This window comes from Schistocerca gregaria, chromosome 2, assembly GCF_023897955.1.
Source record: "Schistocerca gregaria isolate iqSchGreg1 chromosome 2, iqSchGreg1.2, whole genome shotgun sequence".
NCBI classification, from domain to species: Eukaryota; Metazoa; Arthropoda; class Insecta; order Orthoptera; family Acrididae; genus Schistocerca; species Schistocerca gregaria.
In genome coordinates, this window is record NC_064921.1 from 391,318,542 (window position 1) to 391,334,637 (window position 16,096).

The 16,096-nt window shown below is 41.6% G+C and overlaps 1 protein-coding gene across 4 annotated transcripts in view; it reads left to right on the forward strand.

Annotated features, from left to right (window-relative positions):
• LOC126321537 (sodium/hydrogen exchanger 9B2-like) overlaps window positions 1–16,096 on the forward strand; it is a 438,606-nt gene that overhangs the window by 260,843 nt on the left and 161,667 nt on the right. For all 4 annotated transcript variants that reach the window (XM_049994193.1, XM_049994196.1, XM_049994192.1 and 1 more), the window contains exon 2: window positions 9,509–9,877. In XM_049994193.1, the coding sequence (XP_049850150.1) occupies window positions 9,509–9,877 (369 nt within the window). The remainder of the gene's footprint in view (window positions 1–9,508; window positions 9,878–16,096) is intronic.

The window sequence follows — 16,096 nt, forward strand, 5'->3', positions numbered from 1 at the left end:
TTGTTAAAAGATAACAACACACAGATCTCAAAGATATGGCGCAGCCACCAGCCCTAATACGTCAGAAAGGTAATGACTGCTATCCAGATTACCGATTATCCGAACGAGAGGTGATCGTATTGTGTACCTAATGGAACTGCACACCAACACGCCAGCTGGCCATTGTGGCCAAGCGGTTCTAGTCGCTTCAGTCTGGAACCGCGCTGCTGCTAAGGTCGCAGGTTCGAATCCTGCCTCGGGCATGGAAGTGTGTGATGTCCTTAGGTAAGTTAGGTTTAAGTAGTTCTAAGTCTAGGGGACTGATCACCTCAGATGTTAAGTTCCATAGTGCTCAGAGCCATTTGGACCAACACGCCAGTATTGTATGACGACGTCTAATGCAGTCTGGCAATGTTCATTCCCCTTGGAGTCTCGACACACGGATACAACCATCGTGATGTTATATAGGACGACGTGTATCCAGTGTCCTGCGTCCAGTGTTGATGGGCCCCCCACTGCCGGCACACCTCTCCCTGCCACCGCATCAAGGGGAGCCGTAACAATAGACGGCGCACTGACAGTCGATGGAGCTCCAAACGCCGTCGCACTGGCCATATGGATACTTACCTCGTTGCAAACGACTCAAGTTCAAGTTGTGCGACGTGGCTGCACCACCCTACATAGCTGGGCGAGCAATATAACGTATTTCAAGTAATATGTCATCCTCTTGAGCGCTAGTCTCGATTGGCCGCGATCCTGCAACTGTCAAATTCTGATACATTCTGGGAGACGTTTCTCCTTCTTAAAGGAAACATTGGTCGACCTTCACACAAATAAAACAGTCTAATGCGATTTATTTACAGAATGTTCATGGTTGGCTCTGAGAGCTATGGGACTTAACATCTGAGGTCATCAGTCCCTTAGAACTTAGAACTACTTAAACTGAAACGTCCCCTTAAAAAAATTAATCAATTACTGTGCTGCTAAACCTCTTACATTATTTGCTTTTCAAACAGCTGAGCAAACCTGAACGTACTCAGACATTACTCTCTTTGCTTATTCTGATCAACACTAAACTGACACACAATATTTTTAGCGCAACGCAATCTGACTTTCAAAAATCCCTACAAAAGAATCGCCCTGACTAACAACAACCTATACCTTTCATGAATCACTTACCTCACAAAAACTTTGTTACTCGAACTATTGCAATACAGCGAGCGCCAATACTGCCAGCTAAATATAAAAGATTCTAACTGCTGAAGTCACTAACTACTGATAGGCATAGTTAGCAAATGAAAGATTTTGAGAGAGAAAAAACAATGTATTTACCTTAATAATGTTCGAAAGTCATCATATATATATATATCAGTTCATGACATCCAGTCTTACAAATTTACTGTCTCTCTCCAGATCATCCGCTCTCAAAACTCAGCCATCTCACTCCCCACAAAACCTAACTAACCTAAGGACATCACACACAAGCATGCCCGAGGCAGGATTCGAACGTGCGACCGTAGCAGTCGCGCGGTTCCAGGCTGAAGCTCCTAGAACCGCTCGGCACACCGGCCGGCAATGTAGGTAGATGGTGTTACTTCTACCTACTTAGTGCGGTTGCAGTGATATGCTAATAATATCCGAGGACGCAGTACTCCTGTAGTAATGCAGATTACACTTCATGCCATTTTCACGACTGTTGGATAACGCCTTCGTGGTGTTGCAATTTTTATTATTGCAACATTGGCGTAGAGTTATGCTGCAACAGTGGTTCCAGTGACGAAGACTGTTTTCGATGTACTAAATAAACACTCGAGTCACTTAGAACAATAGAATCGTCTGTACGTTTGGCAGAATTAGCTTTTTCGTAAATTATTGAATGAGAATGGCACCGCACTTTGGTTCATCGTAAGGCAATCGTTAATCTCTAAGGTACAGTCAAATTTTTGTGACTATCGCCTATGTTCGCCATCAGCATGCAGTAACTACACCCTCCACTAGCAGTGGAGGGTGTACAAAGTATGTTGGGGGAGATGCGGAAAAAAAATGTAGATGTCGTGTGACTAGGGTCTCACGTCGGGTAGACCGTTCGCCTGGTGCAAGTCTTCCGATTTGACGCTACTTCGGCGATTTGCGCGTCGGTGGGGATGAAATGATGAGTAGGACAACACAACACCTAGCCCTTGAGTGGAGAAAATCTCCTACCCAGCCGGGAATCGAACCCGGGCCCTTTTTTTATCCCATTTTGTTCGCTTTCGTATGTTTACTTGCTCGGGGCGGACGTCGTTAGACATCCGTTGAAGTTCGTTGTTGATCGATTGATTAACTCAGTTTTTTTTAATTACAGAGGGCTGCTAACCTTCTGACCGAACACGCTGAGCTACCGTGCCGGCCTGTAAAATGGCCCTTAGGATTGATATTCTGTCGCGCTGTATCACTCAGCTACCGGTGGCGGACGATGCGGAAAAACAATGCAGTCATTGTCATATTAGAACGCGATATGGCCATGATCATTGGCTTTTGGACCAAGGGTGGAAGCACCCCCGAGACGAGTAGGTTTGTAAACTGTTCACGCGCCCCCGTGATTAAAATAAACAGCGTATGGCAAAATGGCTTTATCCAAAACCGTCATCGAGTCAACTAGGGTGCGCCATTGGCCATAAGTGACAAGGGTGAACGAACGCTACGGATAAGTGTACGGGCGGATAGACGTGCAACTATTGAGTAACCGACCGCCCATGTGAACTAAGGAGCTACCCATAGTGTCTCCTCATCGACCGTTCGGCAAACGTTGCTTGGCATGGGACTTCGCAGCAAGTATCCGGTTCATGCACCGATGCTGACTGCTGCTCGTCGACGGCAAAGGCTGGAATTTGCACGCCAATACCGCAACTAGACGTCCACTGAGTGGCGACTGGTGGCCTTACCAGATGAATAGCGTTTTGTGCTCATCTGACAGATAGCCGTTGGTTTGTACGGCGTGAAACGTCTGAAAACAAACGCCCTGCAACAGTCGTCGGAAGGGTCCAGACCGGAGCAGGGAGCATTATGGTCTGGGGAATTTTTCGTACTATTCCCTGTGTGATTTCGTTATGTCCACCCTTACATGCAGTTATGTTTTCTTCAGCACAATGGAATCTACCAGCATGACCATGCAACGTGTCACACAGCTCACAGTGTATGTGAATGGTTCTCAGAGCATCAGGATGCGTTTTCCGTACTCCCCGGGCCACCAAACTCCCCGGATTTAGACCCGATGGACAATCTGTGGGACCTCCTCGATCGCGCTGCTCGCAACATGAATCGTTAACCGAGAAAGCCAGCACAGTTGGCCGCGGCACTGGAATCGGCATGGCTCCGCGTCCCTGTCGGTACCTTCCAGAAACTCAGTAACTCTCATCGAGCACGTCTCGCAGCGGCCCGCGCTACAAAAGAGACAGCTTACACTACACTCGTTCGTCCTCTGTTAGAATATTGCTGCGCGGTGTGGGATCCTTACCAGGTGGGATTGACGGAGGACATCGAAAGGGTGCAAAAAAGGGCAGCTCGTTTTGTATTATCGCGTTATAGCGGAGAGAGTGTGGCAGATATGATACACGAGTTGGGATGGAAGTCATTACAGCATAGACGTTTTTCGTCGCGGCGAGACCTTTTTACGAAATTTCAGTCACCAACTTTCTCTTCCGAATGCGAAAATATTTTGTTGAGCCCAACCTACATAGGTAGGAATGATCATCAAAATAAAATAAGAGAAATCAGAGCTCGAACAGAAAGGTTTAGGTGTTCGTTTTTCCCGCTCGCTGTTCGGGAGTGGAATAGTAGAGAGATAGTATGATTGTGGTTCGATGAACCCTCTGCCAAGCACTTAAATGTGAATTGCAGAGTAGTCATGTAGATGTAGAAAAGTGGTTATTCAGGCTTCTGACAGGGCGTCACATTAATCTGACTAGACAGTGTATTTATACAGGATGTCCCTGGAGGAGTGGTCAGTATTCGGAAACATGGCAGAAACGACCGTTCGAAACAAAACAACAACAACAAAATTTTTTAAAAAAATCAACTTAACATTGGCTCTAAAATGCATACTTTAATGCCTATGAGGACTTTTTCATATTCGATATTGTGAAACAAAGCTCTTTGCTATCTGTATTTTGAGACCATTTAGTATGGACCAAAAAGAAAGAAAACTCGTATAGTAAACGTGGTCTCTAAAATTCATAACGTAAGAGCTGTGAGCTCTTGTTCACTAGAAGAGATGTGTTTCACGGTAGCGAAGATGAATAAGCGCTCGTACCCGTAAAGGTAGTGTTTTGGAGTCCATGTTTACTAGACTTTTTACTCAGAATGGTCGTTCCTGTCATACTCCACATCATTCCTCCCGGGACACCCTTTATATATTGAGCTCCGGCAATAGAGCTCTCGCTTGAATTAATTCATTACAATCTTCACAGTACTTCACAAGAAAGTAGATATTGCCAGGTAGGTACATTTCTGCTAGCGATATAAATTAAAGAAGCGTATTACCTGTGCCAATAATCTCTTTTTAATACGTCCCCCGTTCAAAAAAAATCGATAGAATACTGGTAATGACATCATTTCAAATATCACAGAGCAATTCCCCAAACAGCTGCTTAATAACATTGTGTATGTGATGAAAAAACTTTAGAAGTAGGCCTTTTTCGCACAGTGTTGTCACCGAATAGCTGTACAAGTAATTTTGTACCACTGGTTTTAATATTTCTATGTCAGTACTTCACCATCCATGATAGTAGTTGTAGGACAGGGACTCGACCACGGCGCCCAGACGAGTATGAAAGATGGTGATTGTAGCTCGTACGACTCGTAAATGCTGTTCAGAAAATGCCGTATTAAGAATGAAATAGGTTCAGTGGAAATACATTTCTGTAGCCTGTGGAAAAACTGGAAGTTGCTTCTACATCTGGTGAATATGGAGGATGTGTCAAAATTTCGAATTCTAATCTCCAGCGTTTCCTTTTCCAAAATAAACTCTGCTGGCCGATGCATTCTGCTGATGGAACGTTCCTTTTTCAGTTGCAATCCTTGCATTTTCAAAAGCATTTTTTCTTTTGTTTCTCAATTAATACCACGACCATCCTCTGAGCATAACGAGAAAATTCCGTCGCCATAATAAAATTACAAACATCTGTTTGTATCTTTTATGAAAAGTTGACGTTCGATCACGAAAATGTGATGAAATAAATTTTCTCTCTCACGAGCTGTTGCCAGTTTGGAGGTCTGGGCAACAAGCCATCTAATTAGTGGCCCTCCAGAGTTCTAACTATTGTCTGCAGAGCAGCCCCTTACGCCGTCACAGCACATTATCGAGTGGCCGCTAACAGCTTTATTCCCGTGCGAATAGGTCTGTCATTGGCGAGTTTACCCTTGGTCGTGACTCTGGTACCGAGCGCTCACTGCTTGCTAGTTAGTGAGTCCATTGTGTTGAATGTGTCATCATTAGTCCCTTTAAGCAGCACACGATCTGCGAAAAATGACCTGGTTCCATAGTCTTATTATATTTCTATGTTACATACAAAGAATTAACGGTACACATCAATTTCGTAGCTGTTTTTTGGTCTCCTATTTCCTTAAATTTATTAAATAGCTGGCTGATCTCTTGTTTCCACCAGTATACTTGCTCAGATGAATAACTGCATGTCGCTCTGTAGAATATCTAAGACCAGGAGGAAGTCCCTTGTCGTAGGCATTCTAAAACCTGGTAAAGAACCAGATGACACTAAGAGCTACAAGCTAGCTTCATTACCATCCTTTATTTATAAAATTTCCGAAAGGATATGATATCAACAGGCTCGCAGAAATACTGAAGCATCTTCTGGTCCCACAACAAGCTGGCTTCATAGAAGGCAAATGTCGCACATTGCAGGTATTTATACCAACGCGGCACATCGAGGATGGATTCGAGGAAAGAAGAAACACTGAGGCTGTGTTCATAGATCTATGAGCTGATCACGACAGTCAATCAGCTCTTGCTCCTACGCAAAAAAGATTCAAACCAAGCAAAGACTATAGCATGACACAACCGATTGTAAATCACCTCCACAGTAGAAGAACCTTTGTTGATTTCCAAGTGCAAAAAAGATGGTGGAGAACACAGAAGAATGACTTACCGCAGGTTAGTGTACTGGCTCCATTGCTTTTCAGCATCTGTACTAATGATCATCCACCCACTGTCAGAAGGCACTCAAAGCTTTATATACGCAGATGACTGTGGCATTACAGCCCATGCAAATAACTTTGAGACCGTCTAAAAGAAATTATCAGAAGCTCTTGAACTACTGGCTGTCTACTACAAGGAAAACCGACACAAACCTAACCCGTCGAAGACACAAACATGTGTTTCTTACCCGAGTAATTGACAAGCGTCAAAGACGCTACAAGTAGCATGGGAGGGGAAACGACTAGAGCATTGCACAACCCCAAAATACTTGGATGTCACATTAAGTAGAGCACTAACGTATGAGAAACATTGAATGAACACGAATCATAAAGTAGCTGCTACAAACAACATCTTGTGTAAACAAGGAAACACTACATGGGCTGCACAACCCGTATCGACATCTACATCTAAATCTACATTGATACTCTGCAAATAACATTTAAGTGTCTGGCAGAGGGTTCATCGAACCACCTTCACAATTCTATATTATTATAAACTCGTATAGTGCTCGGAAAGAACGAACAGCTACATCTTCCTGCGCTGCTCTTCTTTGAACTTTTTCAATGTACACCGTCAGTCATATCTGGTAAGGATCCGACATCGCGCAGCAGTATTCTAAAAGACAGCGGACAAGCGTAGTGTAGGCAGTCTCTTTAGTAAAGCTGTTATTTTTCTAAGCGTCCTGCCAAAAAACGCAGTCTTTGATTAGCCTTCTCCACAACATTTTCTATGTGTTCCAATTTAAGTTGTTCGTAATTGTAATTCCTAGGTATTTAATTGAATTTAAGGCCTTTAGATTTGACTTATTTATCGTGTAATCGAAGTTAAACGGATTTCTTTTAGCACTTACGTGCATGGTCTCACACTTTTCGTTACTTAGGGTCAATTGCCAATTTTTGCACCATACAGATAACTTTTCTAAATCGTTTTGCAATTTCTTTTTATCTTCTGATGACCTTACTAGTTAAAAAACGACAGCGTCATCTGCAAACAACCCAAGACGGCTACTCAAATTGTCTCTGAAATTGTTTATTGGGATCAAATGCGTTAGTTCTCCGAGGAGAAACTCTTTCGTTGGTATGTTCTGCAGCACAATATTGCTCACTAGTTTGGCTCCGTAGCGCTCATGTGAAGAAGGTTGACGCTAATTGGAGTGCAGCTATGAGAACGATTAATGATACAGTCAGATCTACACCTACATGCTGGCTGCCAATACTATCGAACATCTATCCAGATCATTTTCGTAGAAAAGGGTCTCTCTACAATCTTTGCATCACGTTTCTAAAAGTGAATCAATCCCTCTTCACGAAGATTCACTCTCGTTCTCTCGGAAATGCCTCTGATCCAGGAAAGCAGCAAAGGAAGGTGCTCAAATGCTCTCCACTGGGTTCAGCCGGGACTTTATACGGAAACATGAGAGGCAAGTCTCGAAAACACGGAACAACGAACTAACTGTCAACCCAACTGACGCATATGCTCCCAATGTACAGCCTGCGAGATTCCTCACCGTTTACTCGAGTTTGTATCTTTTATCGCTGTGTTACAAAGGAGTTTGTGATGTGACGGCGTTGTGTCTAATGTGACACCATGGTATTTTGGCTTAACGTTGCATTTGACTAGGCCAAGAGAGCCAAACCGCAGGCTGATCTTGGGTTGGGCATTGCTAGACGATTAGAGAGGTGAAAAAGACATATTTACGTTTTACAAAGTTATGTCTAAGGTACCATGATCCGAAGAGTTTAGTGAGGCTATTTGTTAGGTGTTTTTCACATTCAGAAATATCTTCACTCTGATATGACATTGGAAGGTCATCTGCACGTTGGGATTTCCGGTAGGTCAAGTTCAGCAGGTCTGCTGTATAGAGACTGAATAACGACGGAGCAAGAACAGGACGATAAGGCAACCCATCACTGAGTACACGCCATCTGCTTTTCTTTTAACTTTGGTGCACTTTAAACTGCCGATTGCTCAACATGTTGCATAACAGGTTAGCTAGAGTCTTACGGGGCATTGTTTTCAGAAAATTCAATATAAGACTCTCGCCGACATCATGTCACTAACAGTACGTCTTACTATGGTGATAATCAGACAATGAGCCAAATTGTAAATGAGTACCCTAACAGACGTTTCCCTGGTGGTAACGGGATTGTATATGGAGAATCTGACGAGGCGATGCGCTGGACTGTTTCGACACTTTAGTGTAGTCTGAGCCGTTGAATGTTTATATAGTGTAAATAGTGGCATACCTCTATTTTTTGGGATAAATGTGCGTTGCAGTTGTTGTTGTAACTGATGCACACGATAAAAACAATAACAATAATAATAATAATAATAATAATAATAATAATAATAATAATAATAATTATTATTATTATTATTATTATAACGGGCACACAGACAATTAGATGCCACTGCCTCCGTATAAGGATTAGGAATTTTACTTTCAATGTTGTTGGCTTCGAGCACACTTACAATATTTTTCATTAACAGCGGGATCTTGTTTGATTCTGCTGCATTTCATTGTTATTATTTTGATAGAACGGATCACTTTGCTGTAATGAATTTATGAGAGAGAACGTAGTATGACTACCATGTACTCTGAGTGTGTTATTGAACGAGCATACAGGTGTAGAAAGACACTTTTGGCGGAAATATTTCACTGGGGCTGGATTGACAGCCACTTGTGCATCAGTGAAATTATGTGTATTAAGTCACTAAAATTTCCTACAACTCTATAATACCTCACATTCAACGCTGTCCGTACGCGTTACATTCATGTAACAGCAGGCGCCGACAATCTGATGTTCTTCCCCACAAATTAAGACTGTAAAAATAATAAGAAGGTGGTGCACAGCGGCGATTGATAAATATCAAATAGAATGTGAGTAAACAGAATGAAGGGGAGGAATAACGCCAAATTATTTGGTTTGTAGAATACTGAACTACAAACCGCTTCCTTAATCCAGGCACATTACTCACACCTGTGCAGTGGAGCTGTGTTCTGAAGTTTTCTGTTCGAATGCTGGAAGATGTCGCAGATTTAATGTTTTACTGGATTCCTGATATTAACAGTACCCTTGTGAAATGGTCGTACGGGAAAAATCTCCACTTCATCGCTACCTCGGATGATAACCTGCCATTGCAGCAGCACTAACCGATCTAACAACTGCGCCAGACACTTGTCTCACATAGGCGTTGCCGACCGCAGCGCCGTATTGTGCCTCTGTATTTGAATACGCATGCCTATACCAGTTCGCTTGGCGCTTCAGTGTATTTGTGTGACGTGAATGCAGCAGCCGCCGAGGGCGCGACTGAGTTGTCCGGTGGTTGCTGCAGATGGCGGCGACGCGGGCAGCGATCCCAACCAGCAGCCGCCGGGCTCGTCCACGCTGCCGGTGCCGCCGCCGGCCAGAGACAGGTCGCCGTCCCCGGGAGGCACCGAGGCCCGCCACCGGCGCGTCAGCATCGCCTCCGACCCCGTCGTGGCCAACGAGCACGACCCGCCGCGCCTGCGCCGCATCAGCTCCGTCTCAGAGCCGCACGAGCGCCGCAAGTCCATCCTGCACAACCCGCTGACACCCCCGCCGCCCCCGCCGGGTTCGCCGCCGCCGCCACCGCTCGACGGCTTCCCGCACCTCGGCCACTACTCGCACGGGCTAGCCTCGCGCTCGCCGCTGCCCTCGCCGCCGCCCATACACCGCGACGGTGAGTACGCAGCACTCTTGGGTCCCCTATAACTGTTGCACAGGATGTACCGAAAAGATTTATCCAATTTGGCACGTCTGTATCCAGTTTGGCTCGTCTGTATTTCTGAAACTTTTAAACAAATACAACGAATTTTGTTTTTTGATGAACGGGAATCACAAAGAGTGTTTTTCACACTTTTCCGTAGGTGTTCAATATGCCCCCCTTGAGATTGTAATGGTACTTGAATTACGCATCCATTACGGCACCTCACCCGAACCTCTCGATACCAGTAATATTCTACAGTGTTTCTGCAAAGTAGTTGACATATTTCTGAGACAACATTCAGATTTGGTTTCATTTGTGATACATCGATATGTTTATATTGCAATGATATTATTCTTATGTGTATTCTTTCTTCTGTCACTATGATCTTTGACGTACTTGTAACTCTGATTTTTGGCCGCGTAAGCGATTATTAGTTAGTTAGTTGTTAACTTGTTAGAGAGTCGGACCTTGACAAAGTTAAGTAGTGAACGTCATGTTGGAAAGACGAATATTGTCGTCCACTATGAGGAAGATGTTTTCAAGTATGTTTTGTATTGTGAAGTGATGTTTTGTGTTTACGTGATATTGCAATTAAAAGGAAGTGTAACCTAAATTCGGAGTGCAGATTATTTCTTTTTTTTTTTTTACATCACCATTGTGCTAACTTTGAAAGGTTTAATCTTGAAGAATGTTTTCTGAAGCGCAACTACAAAACTTTTGAATATAGTAGAATAAAACCTAGGCCTCTTTGCATCCGAGCTTGGAATCATAAGCACCTAGATTTTCAACGATTGAGCCATGATTTTACGACGAGACCAGCGTGGGAAACACAAAAAGTTGAGTGCCTAGTTTTTTCATTATTACATGAAATGACTATTAACTGTTCTCTAATGACACCTGCCACATAACTTAGTTGTTGCCTGAAAATGCAGCGTGAGCAACACTACAATCGTTATTAAAATTTTGACCTTTGTTGTGGTAGGGTTGTTAGAAGATACACGGAATATGTCAATGTGGTATTCAAATTCTTTCCACACTGCAACGAGCATATCCTGAGTTACAGCTTCTGATAAACAAAGTAAGAGCCTACGGAATATCAGACCAGCTGTGTAGTTGGATTGAAGAGTTTCTAGCAAACAGAACACAGCATGTTGTTCTCAATGGACAGACGTCTTCAGACGTTAAAGTAACCTCTGGCGTGACACACGGGAGTGTTATGAGATCATTGCTTTTCACAATATATATATAGTTCAAATGTCTCTGAGCACTATGGGACTTAACATCTATGGTCATCAGTCCCGTAGAACTTAGAACTACTTAAACCTAACTAACCTAAGGAAATCACACAACACCCAGCCATCACGAGGCAGAGAAAATCCCTGACCCTGCCGGGAATCGAACCCGGGAATCCGGGCCAATATATATATATATGACGTAGTAGATAGTGTCGGAAGTTCCATGCGGCTTTTTGCGGATGATGCTGTAGTATACAGAGAAGTTACAGCATTAGAAAATCGCAGTGAAATGCAGGAAGATCTGCAGCGGATAGGCACTTGGTGTAGGGAGTGGCAACTGACCCTTAACATAGACAAATGTAATGTATTGCGAATACATAGAAAGAAGAATTCTTTATTCTATGATTATATGATAGCGGAACAAACTCTGGTAGCAGTTACTTCTGTAAAATATCTGGGAGTATGCGTACGGAACGATTTGAAGTGGAATTATCATATAAAATTAATTGTTGGTAAGGCGGGTACCAGGTTGAGAGTCATTGGGAGAGTCCTTAGGAAATGTAGTCCATCAACAAAAGAGGTGGCTTACAAAACACTCGTTCGACCTATACTTGAGTTTTGCTCATCAGTGTGGGATCCGTACCAGATCGGGTTAACGGAGGAGATAGAGAAGATCCAAAGAAGAGCGGCGCATTTCGTCACAGCATTATTTGGTAAGCGTTACGGAGATGTTTAGCAAACTCAAGTGGCAGACTCTGCAAGAGAGGCGCTCTGCATCGCGGTGTAGCTTGCTGTCCACGTTTCGAGAGGATGCGTTTCTGGATGAGGTATCGAATATATTGCTTCCCCCTACTCCGAGGAGATCACGAATGTAAAATTAGAGAGGTTCGAGAGCGCACGGAGGCTTTCCGGCAGTCGTTCTTCCCGCGAACCATACGCGACTGGAAAGGGAGGTAATGACAGTGGCACGTAAAGTGCCCTCGGCCACACACCGTTGAATGGCTTGCGGACTATAAATGTAGATGTAGATGTTCCACAGCTGCTGTTATGCGATGTCTCAGTTCATTCATTGTTGTTCTTAACGCAGAGAGATAAACAGTCTTTTATAAACCCGACAAGAAATAATCACTTACAATCAGGTCCGGCGATCTTGGGGGCCAGTAATGTAAAGCTGAATCATTTGGTCCAATGCGACCGATCCATAGCTCAGTAATCCTTCTATTTAAAAATTCCGGCACTTCCAGATGCTAATCTCGCGGTGCCACATCCTGTTCGTAAATGAAGTCGTTTGAGTCAGTCCCCAACTGTGGAATAAGTAAGTCCTGTAATAGTATTCTCGACAATGAAAAATGGACAATACACCTTCTCCTGTGAAACTGCACAAAACACATTCCATTTTGGAGAATCATGCTCATGTTGTACAACTTCACGTGATGTTTCGTACCCCATATTCTCACATTATGACGTTTCACTTTTCACATTAAACGGAATGTTGCCTCGTCGCTAAACTTTAAGCTTGGAAGAAAACAATCACCCTCCAGTTTTGCCAAGAACGAAATTGCAGAACACACGTTGTTGTTTGTCGCCGTCATGCAGAGCTTGCAGTAGATGAATTTTCTATGGTTTAATGCGTAAATGTCGACGCAACACACGCCAGATGGACATCGGGGGCATGAGCTGCGAACTCCTTGTGAAACTATGGTGGATGCGTTCGACTTCTTTGTCAGACACTCGGGGACGGCCCGACGATTTACCTATACACGATAATCTGTTTCTCGAAATCGTTCATGCCATTGTCTAATGCTCTGTAGGATTCTCACCATGCCTAGTACGAAGGTCACGCTGAACAGTTTTTATTGACCCGCACTGCGCAAAACGTAGAACACAAAACGCTTTCTGTTGTCCCGACATCATTTATACTAGAACTGAAGTGGGCGCACACTGCTGGTACCTAGCGAGAACGATGTAAAACTCGAGAGTTTGCTCTTTCCCAAAGTACATTGTTCATGCATATATCTCAAGTAGCAAAACAGTTATGATTTTTTTAAAATCGAATGATTCTTTTTGATACACCCTGCATACATCGTTCACCATAAGAATAACCCTGATGTAAACTCAAACAAACGCGAAGATTCGTCAGCAGCCGCAGCACACGTACACGGCTGTTGTTACGCTCTTGGAAGTAGGCCCTACTTACGTATTATTTTTTTAAATGCATAACATTGTGCTGTCTGTAGTAATGTTGTTGTACTTTGCTACCGGTTTCGGTTCTGAACCATCATCAACGGCAGCTGTTCAACATATAAAAGTCGACAATGTGACAAAGCCAAACGAAATAAGAGAAACAGAAAAAATGTTAAATCGATCAAAGCATGAAAATTATCACACATGTATCACATATCAGGCATGCTTTAAAGTACGATGCCACTGGAAACCATAATTGCCAAGATAACATAAAATCAAAAGTTGGAACAAGATAAAAATATGTTGGCACAATGACACAAGGACAAAATGTAATGTACGGCAATACAAGTCAGAGAACTTCAAAGTCAAAGATAACAGTTTTGATCGAGTCCAAAATAGTTGAAGCAACCAACCAGGTGATAATCACATTACACTACTAAAGCATAAGTAGTTCTACACTTGAGTGAGATTACATAAAAGCACCAATAAAAAAATATAAAATGCAGGTACACAAGTTTGGTGAATGTAAGAATTGCAATATTTAACAATACATTCAACAAATGTAAGTGTGTAAAATACAAGCTACAGATCAATCCATGAAATTAAAATCAGTCAAGCCATCTGACAAAAATATACATTAAATAAATTAATGTGAAGGAAATACAATTTTTAAGAGTGAAGAAAAATTTAAAAGAGCTGTAGAATATGTAGATGCAAACATCTAAAATTTTATACATATGACACAATCTAACGAAATTTTTTTATAAAGAAACTCGTATCGACACTTTTACACAATGATTAGAAAAATATGTCATCCAAACGAGGAGACAATCACAAAATGAAATTAAAATTCCATATAGATAAAAATAAATAAAAAGACATGGTATGAATCTACACATTAACACAGTGGTTAATAAATATTTCATCAACATTGGTACATAGTCATAAGACACAATCAAAAAAGATCATTTCGCATTCAGATAAAAATTAACAAAGGAAGGCAATACCTAATTATAAAATCAAAACACAGAGAAATGATCATATCATATGATTTTATATATTTATTGACAAAACTAGGAAGACAATGGGAAAAATAAGATGTGGTTTTTAACCCTGCCCTTAAACATATTATAAAACTAATACAACTGTGAAAATAATAAAATATTGTGGGAGTGTTTGTAAGAAGGGGGTAAAGAAAAGGAATTAAATATTTTATAAAACTTACAAAGTCATGATGTCAAAAATTAACACAGTCATAAAAAGTTAAAAAGGTACAGAACTAAGGGACATACCCTACAAAGCTATGGAACTTACAGAAATGTCCAAAACAGAGACCATAATAATTATAACCAGTCTAACATGAATGATATTTCATATCAAAAATAAATAAAAATAGAACACAGATGCCAATATATAGAATTTGATCAGAGTTACCGACCAGAAAGCCAAAATAATTGATGTTAATATTTACATTCAATCATGATGCTAACCATAAGCTGTGAATATGTTTAAGAGAGATAAATTATAAGGAGATGTGTTATTAACATTACATCAAATGTTCGATATCTTTGTTATTATGTTTCAGTAAATGAATATTTAATATTAACAACCATCAAATTTTTTCTTAATTATATTTTAGCTATATATCTTTTATTTCAACAATCATGGACAGTCACAGTCTTTCCCTGTTGTGGCCTGATTATCGCGCTCTTATACAGTGCTTAGGTGAAAATGACTGACATTGCTTCCATTTCAGTAGTGAGACACGCTCATAGAAACATGTTCGTAATGTTTTTCACAAGTTTACAGAAAAAAACCAGCTTTGAGCTTCTCTGAGGAACTATATTTATTAAATTAAGAGATATTAGAGTATAGGGTGCATTGTGGAGTCGATAGCATTGTAGAAAAATTTGGGTTCAAACTTCATTTTCGTCGTTCTTTTTTTGTTTTGTTCAGATGTCTGTCAGCTTAGCTGCATGGTAACATGCTTGCTTCCCATGCAGTGGGCCTGGTTTCAATTCCCGTCCAGGCTTGAGATTTCTCCGCTCATGAACTGGGTGCAGTGTTGTCTTCATCATCATTCCATCCTCATAATGGGCACGCAAGTCGATCAATGTGGCGTCGACTCAAATAAGACTTGCACTTGGCGACTGGACCCGAATGGGACCTCCCAGACAACAATGCCATACGATCATTTATTTCATTTGGTTCAGATTATAATACCTACATCTTTTATGTGTCATATTCATCAAATGAATATGACACATATCTAATCATGTTAATGAAAAATGAACCTCTCCTTGTTTTAAATAAATAAAGCACGCAAAATTCCTGTTTTCTTTACAAATATAAATTCTTAATTATTGATCTTTTATAAAAGATTGTTACCAAGTTGGGTTAAATTAAGAAAATGTAACAAATCAAATTTTTAGGACAAAAAGGAAAAATCAAATACTATCATTGGATTATGCCCATTGATGTGGTCTCTCACGAGCCAGAGTGATAAGTGTCATGGAAACATAGACAACAATAATTTTTGCAGCATTGAGCACACCATAAAGATGGTGTATTTTTACATTTGCCATTATACAATTACAATATGAACACAACACAATTGATCTGGAGAAAAGTTAACGAATTTGCCGAGAGAAATAAAAATACAGTTAAGCTGCCAGATGCAGTACTGCACGAAGTATTGTTTCGTGTCACTACCGAATGCTGGAGGAATACAGAATGGCATGTGTCGTAGATGAAAAGGAGCAAATGTGTTGCT